The 6,656-nt window shown below is 27.4% G+C and overlaps 1 protein-coding gene across 1 annotated transcript; it reads right to left on the bottom strand.

The window, feature by feature from the left end:
* Positions 1-3,616: 3,616 nt before the first annotated feature.
* EIN_347030 (hypothetical protein) lies at positions 3,617-4,690 on the bottom strand (the record flags this gene model as incomplete). The annotated part of the gene is made up of 1 exon (XM_004183324.1): positions 3,617-4,690. One exon carries the CDS (start codon positions 4,688-4,690, stop codon positions 3,617-3,619), a length of 1,074 nt encoding a protein of 357 aa, XP_004183372.1.
* Positions 4,691-6,656: the final 1,966 nt, after the last annotated feature.

A 6,656-nucleotide genomic window follows, 5' to 3' on the forward strand; every position in this document is an offset into this window, starting at 1 on the left:
AAACTTGACTTCATTATATTTTTAATATTAATTTAACTAAAAAGAGAATCAAATTTAAACAAAAACACATGAAATAAATTAGAACATGATATATAACAAAACATTTTTAATCATTGTTGTGTTAAAAATATTAATATTTAAATAATATATAAATGTAAATATATAATAAACAATTAATTTTGTTTTTATAAATTAAATATTGTCGTTTAATATTTGATTCGGAATAAATAACACCAAATTTATTCAAAATGATACATTGGTTTTTGTATAAAATAGTCACACCAAAAATGAATTATGAATAAATGTTTTTTCTTATATTATATATAATTATTTCAAAATCAATTATTATTAGTTTTGTTTAAAAAAAACATATAAAAAATTGCAAAATCAATGACTATTTCAATCCAAGAAGCTGTAACAATAATGAAAGTTGTTGGTGAAATACGTTTAAATTTGCTTCCAGATGAATTTATGTCTCAAATAATCGGTGATGAAATGTTTGATGAACGTATTAAAGATATCGTTGGAGATCAAAAATATTCTGTTTTGGCAGCAATGCAGTCAAACCCCAAAGCAACAATGGAATTAAAAACAAACTTAATTGTTGGTGGAACTGCAATACAGATATCGTTAATGTGGATCCTGTTGTTTATAATAAATTATTTCCCGAATCTCAATATTTATTACAACGACCAATTTTAACAGTAAATTCTGATTACATACCGAAAATAAATGAAAAACTTGATGAAATAATTCAAACATTAAATATAACAAATAACAACACATGTTTGATGCCTCTACTTGAAACAAATGAAATATATCTTAATCCGATAAAAATAAAAGAAGAAAATCTTCTTGTTTGTTTCAAAAACCACGTATACATTCCATTTTTAATACAACAGTTATTTCGAAAAAAGACATAATTCCTCCAGGTAAAGGAAAAATATCTCGATGTATCAAATCATTTAAAATGGGAAATTCATTAGTAACTCCAAAAATGGGACGTCCAAAAACACCCATTTTTATCAAAGAAAATATAATAAAAAGAACTAGACGCCAACCGAACGAATCTGGATCAACATGTGCAAAAAAACTTAAACGTTTTTGGCATCAAAAGATTTCTAAAACTGAAGTAAATCTTATTCGAAAAGCACATCATTTCAAATATACACAAAAAATTAAAGAACAATTTTTGTCTCATAAAAATATTCAAAATAGAAAATCATCCGTTGATGGTGTACTTGAAAGAATTATGAAAGAAAAAAATAATAATATAAACAAACTTAGACATAGACATTTACCAATTTTATTTTCAGATGAGTGTCGTTTCTGTTTCCAAAATGATGCCCGAAACAACAAAGTTTGATAGAAAGAGGATGTTTAAATAAAAAGTGTATACTTCATATGCCAAAACATACAACAAGTGCAATGGTATGAAGAGTTATCGGTGTTGGGTTTGAAAGTGAGTTGATTCATTTTGATAAAATGTTACATCACAATCTTACATCAATTTCATTAAAACCAGTGGAGCACTGATTGAATTGAAAAATATCGTAAAAGGTTTCTTTATATGCAAGATTGTGCCACTACTCACACCGCAAAAAATACCTGTTGTTTTTTCGAAAAAGAAAAAATAAAATTGTTAAAAAAAATTGGCCTGGAAATTCGCCTGACCTGAATCCCATAGAACAAATTTGGTCTATCATAAAGAGAAAAATTAATTTGACTATTGATGTGGGAAAATATGAAGTATTTGAAGAAGTGAAAAAAGTTTGGAATTCAATTTCACAAGCAACAGTTGATCGACTCGTTTTATCAAATGAATTTGCGCTTATTGTTATGCAAAAAGAAGAATTATCAATCAATTGCAAGAAAACTGTGGAAATGTCATAACTTGATACATTAATAACTTTTAAATAGTTTTTAATAACTTATAAAATTCGTTATAATTACACTTTTTATAATAACATATATATATATTAAAAAAATAATTATTAACAAAAAATATTTTTGTTATAAAACATTTTCATTTTAAAACTGTGTAGTTACAGAGTAGTTATTTGTGAAAACATTGAATGTTTTAATAGACGTTTTTGTGGGAATCATTAAAATATTTAAAATAAAAAACACATCAAAAATAAAATAAAAACAGAAATGTTCATAACATTTAGCAAATTTCCCATTAATTTTCGACGAAAATGATATATTATTTAAATAAACAATCGAAAAAATAAAAGAAAATAAGTCCGAAAGTCCGACACGTCGGACTTTGTGTCCGGAGTTTACTTAGTTTTTTTTAATTAATTTTTCATATTTTTTATAAAAATATTTTTTTATTATATATTACAGTTAATTTCACACCAATTACTTATTTTTCATAACAAATAGATTTGTACATTTGTCCAGCCCAGTTTCAAAACAATTATTTTTTTTGTTGCACAATTTGGGTGATTGTTTCATTATTGGCAGTATTGTTGTATAATAATATCAGATGTTTCAGAACTATTTATTTATCCTCAAAACAATATTTTATTGATCCAAAACAAAGAGTTGTTTCATAATTATTGTCTTTTTGTTTTAAAATAATACAGGATTATTGTATAATTGTTTTGTATTGTTTCAAAACGAAAATAAACAAAAATAACCAAAATAAATTTAAAAAAATAAACAGTAAAAACTACATATGTTTGTTTGACAAATAATGAAGTAATTCCATAAATAACAATTCGAATAATTATAATTGTAAAAAATTTTTAATTCCATAATTTTTAAAACAAGTTATTAAACTATTTGTAATAAATTATTCAAATATATTTTGTTTATATATTTTAAATAGATCAACCCTACACGAGGGAGACACCACAAATTGTGAGTAGTCGAAAGTAGCTATCGATGCCTCCGATAAGCGAGATCTCCCACTGGAAATTATACTAGTGGCTGGATAGGGTATGGTAAACTTTAAAGGCAATATACTAGGAAGAGTAAGTCGAGCCTTGTCATTTAGAGTTTTCGCTGTTCCAGCAAGTCCCAACTCTGTGTTTCCAAAGGCTTTGAAAAAAACGCTCTGAACTTAGAGAGTCCGATTGTTTCTCCATTCTATCTCAAAACAGATTTTTGCCATTTTGAATAGCACATGACCGCTATTTAATATTTGTTTGTATAAAACCTGGTAATACCAGGAGTAAAGATGTGGGTTATAAAAGATGACTCCTTGGCTCAAAATAGACTTTTTAAATGTTATAAGAGTAAAGCATAATTGATTTCTTCTTTTGTTTATATATTTTTAAAACAAAAATATTAATGGAAACTCAATCTCAAGTCATAATGTCTTGAATTTTGTCGCAAAAACAATATCAACTTTATGAATTTTGTGATAAATGAAATTGTCGCATCTATTAAGTTGTTAAATTATTAAATTTTAAAATACAAATATTCTAATTTTTAGGGTTACTATAATTTAATACAAAAAACTATAAATTTCAATGCTTTACTTATATAGTATTATTTTAATTATTAATATAGTTTATTATAATTTTCAAAATATTAGTTTTATTATTTAATTATTTATTATAATTATTATTAATAAGAATAAAACAAATAACAAATTACGAAATAACTAAATTATCTCATTTGCTCGATAAACTACTGTGTTTGATGGGAAACAATATTCACCAATTGATTTCACACTTAATGGTATCGTAATACTACTCAAACTATTGCATCCACGGAAACAACTTTTACCAATTGATGTAACACTTGATGGTAAAATAACATTGCTCAAACTACTACATCCATTGAAACAATAATCATTAATTGATGTAACACTTGATGGTATTGTAATACTAGTCAGACTATTGCATTCATTAAAACAATAAATACCAATTGATGTGACACTAGACGGTATGTTAACGCTGCTCAAATTACTACATCCAAAGAAACTATAATCATTAATTAATGTAACACTAGATTGTATTGTAACACTGCTTAAACTACTGCATCCACGGAAACAACCTTTACCAATTGATGTAACACTTGATGGTAAAATAACATTGCTCAAACTACTACATCTATTGAAACAATAATCATTAATTGATGTAACACTTGATGGTATTGTAACATTGCTTAAACTACTGCATTTATTGAAACAACTTTTACCAATTGATGTAACACTTAATGGTATCGTAATTCTATTTATATTATTGCATCCACTGAAACAGTCATCCCCAATTGATGTAACACTAGATGGTATGTTATTACCAAATTTCTCTCTATCATTTTTAGTGTAAGTAACATTTTTAAACTTGATGTTTCGACTAATGTTTCTGTCAACAGTTTCGAAATCAACATTGAACCACACAATGATTTGATAAAATTCTCTTTTTAAAACAACTTCATTTTCAATATCTTTATTTTCTTTTCTGTTGATCATAAATCCATTGCCAAAATTCTCATCTTCTACATCCCACAAGTGAAGTGTTTCGATGTTTGGGAAGTATCCAAGTGTATTGCAATTCAACGGAATCGGGTTGAAATGAAACTTCTCCATATTTCCACCAAATTTCTTGCACAACAACTCCAAGTTAATAAAGTCTTTGATAGTTTTGAAATACTTCGAAACTATCATGATGTGATAACCAGAAAGTTCACACATTTTGATATTTTCAGTTATTCGGTCTTTAAATATTTTCATTCTTCAAATAAATTTAAAATTCTTTTTGTAAACATTTTTAATAAATTATTGATTAAAGTTATTCAACATTACAAACCATAAAAATGGGAAAATGCGATTCTTAAATAATAAATTTAATATAAAGGGGTGGAAAAAACCGCTTCAGGAAAAAAACCGCTTTTGATAATTTTTGGTGAATAATGGTAAAATGTTTTCTAAATGTTATTTGATTTTTTTTATTTAAACAAAAAGAAAAAAAACATCATTTTCATTTTGCCTGAGCATTGTTTCGAAGTGTTTAGAAAAAGGCAGTTAAAGTCTATTTATATTACGGTTAATAGTTGAGTGATTACAGAATTTATTTGTAAGTAAACTGGATATTACCAACATAATAAAGATATTTAACCAAAAATACATTCGTTTTCAAATATAAAAATAAACATTAAGTATGATAATATTAATAAATAAATAAAACAAGAATGAATGTTGTTATCTTCGTTATCGGCTTCTTCGTTATCGTCCTTTCAAATTTATCACTTTAATATCATTTTCTTCATTGTGTTGCTGTCTAATATACAAACAAATATTGTTTAACTTCGCATTAAACGTTATATTTTGTAATTTACACTTTAAAAGTTCTCTTTTATACCCTTCTCCATTTTTTGATTATTAGAACTTTAAAAATTTATATTTTACAGATTTTTATTGCGATAAAACGCAATAATAATAAATAGAAATTTTAATTAAAAAAATAAAAAAAAAATAAAACCAAGTTATTTTTTTTCTTTTCCAGGTTTCTTTTCATTTGAAATTTTGTTCTTTTCATCCTTTTTGATTTTCATAAGTTTTTCAACACCGAGCATGTGCTCTCTATCAGTAAAATTTTCAATGGAGACTCTAACAGTTTGGGTTTCTTTTCTTTTTAGATCCTTACCAAGAAAAGAGCAAACTTCTCTGGCATAAGACATGTCAACCTTTGCAACACCTTTAAGAAAATCTACAGTGTTGAAGTTGGGGTTGACACATCTCATGTTTTCCAACTCTTCTTTAGATGGGTGTTGAACCACGTATATTATACCAGCTTGTTTGAAGGCGCTGGTCATCGTGTCGCCATCAGACACTACTTCCCATGAGTAAACAAGCTGCCTAATTTTGTCTTCCTCGAGAGCTTTGCAAATTTTTTCAATGCATTTTTGAACTCGGGTGAGTTCATTTTGAGAATTTTCCCGTTTCTTTGGACCTTTTCGTCACACTTTTCATTTTCTTTTTCACTTAATGAAATTTTGTGTAACATCATATTGTTTTTGTCCGCAAGGAAAGTTTTTTGTTTCCCGAAAATTCCCAGATCCATAGGCTGACATAAATGGGAACTGTGGGGGACTTCCTTTATCATTTCAACACAAATATCCCGAAATAATGCTGCAATTTCATCACTGAAATAGCCCAAAAAGCCGTCAATAATTAGATACGCCTTCGTATCAACTCTCACACCCATTCGGTTTCTTTTTTCCTTAATATTCGGGAAAAATACTTGTTTGAGCCACAAGGTGTATAATTCCGTATTTAGAACACCTGATTTTTGGTATCTAATAATAGCACGACTCTTGAGTTCCACAATTAGGTTGTCTTCGATGGTGAGTCTTTTGGTAACAACAAGGGGTATCATTTTTGTCCCATCTAGACAACCACAACACAAAAGACTCGTTCTAGAACCATCTCTGTCGACTTCGTTAAAAACTTGTTCCCCTGATTCGACTGACATCTAGACAACTTTGGTTCTTGAATCAACCCATTCATCGAATCCAACTTCATCCAAGTTAAAAACAAGCTCAAATCTGCATCCATCCAATTTTCTTTTTAATTACGAGTAATACTGCAGGATGGCAGTTTGTGATACCTCTGCTCGTTTTGTTTCCATAACTTGGGCCTTTTTTGTTTCAATTCCTGGGATTAATTTAATAACTTTATTTAATTGCCTTTTCCCATT

The sequence above is a fragment of the Entamoeba invadens genome (genome assembly GCF_000330505.1).
Source record: "Entamoeba invadens IP1 unplaced genomic scaffold scaff_1105074725897, whole genome shotgun sequence".
NCBI classification, from domain to species: domain Eukaryota; phylum Evosea; order Mastigamoebida; family Endamoebidae; genus Entamoeba; species Entamoeba invadens.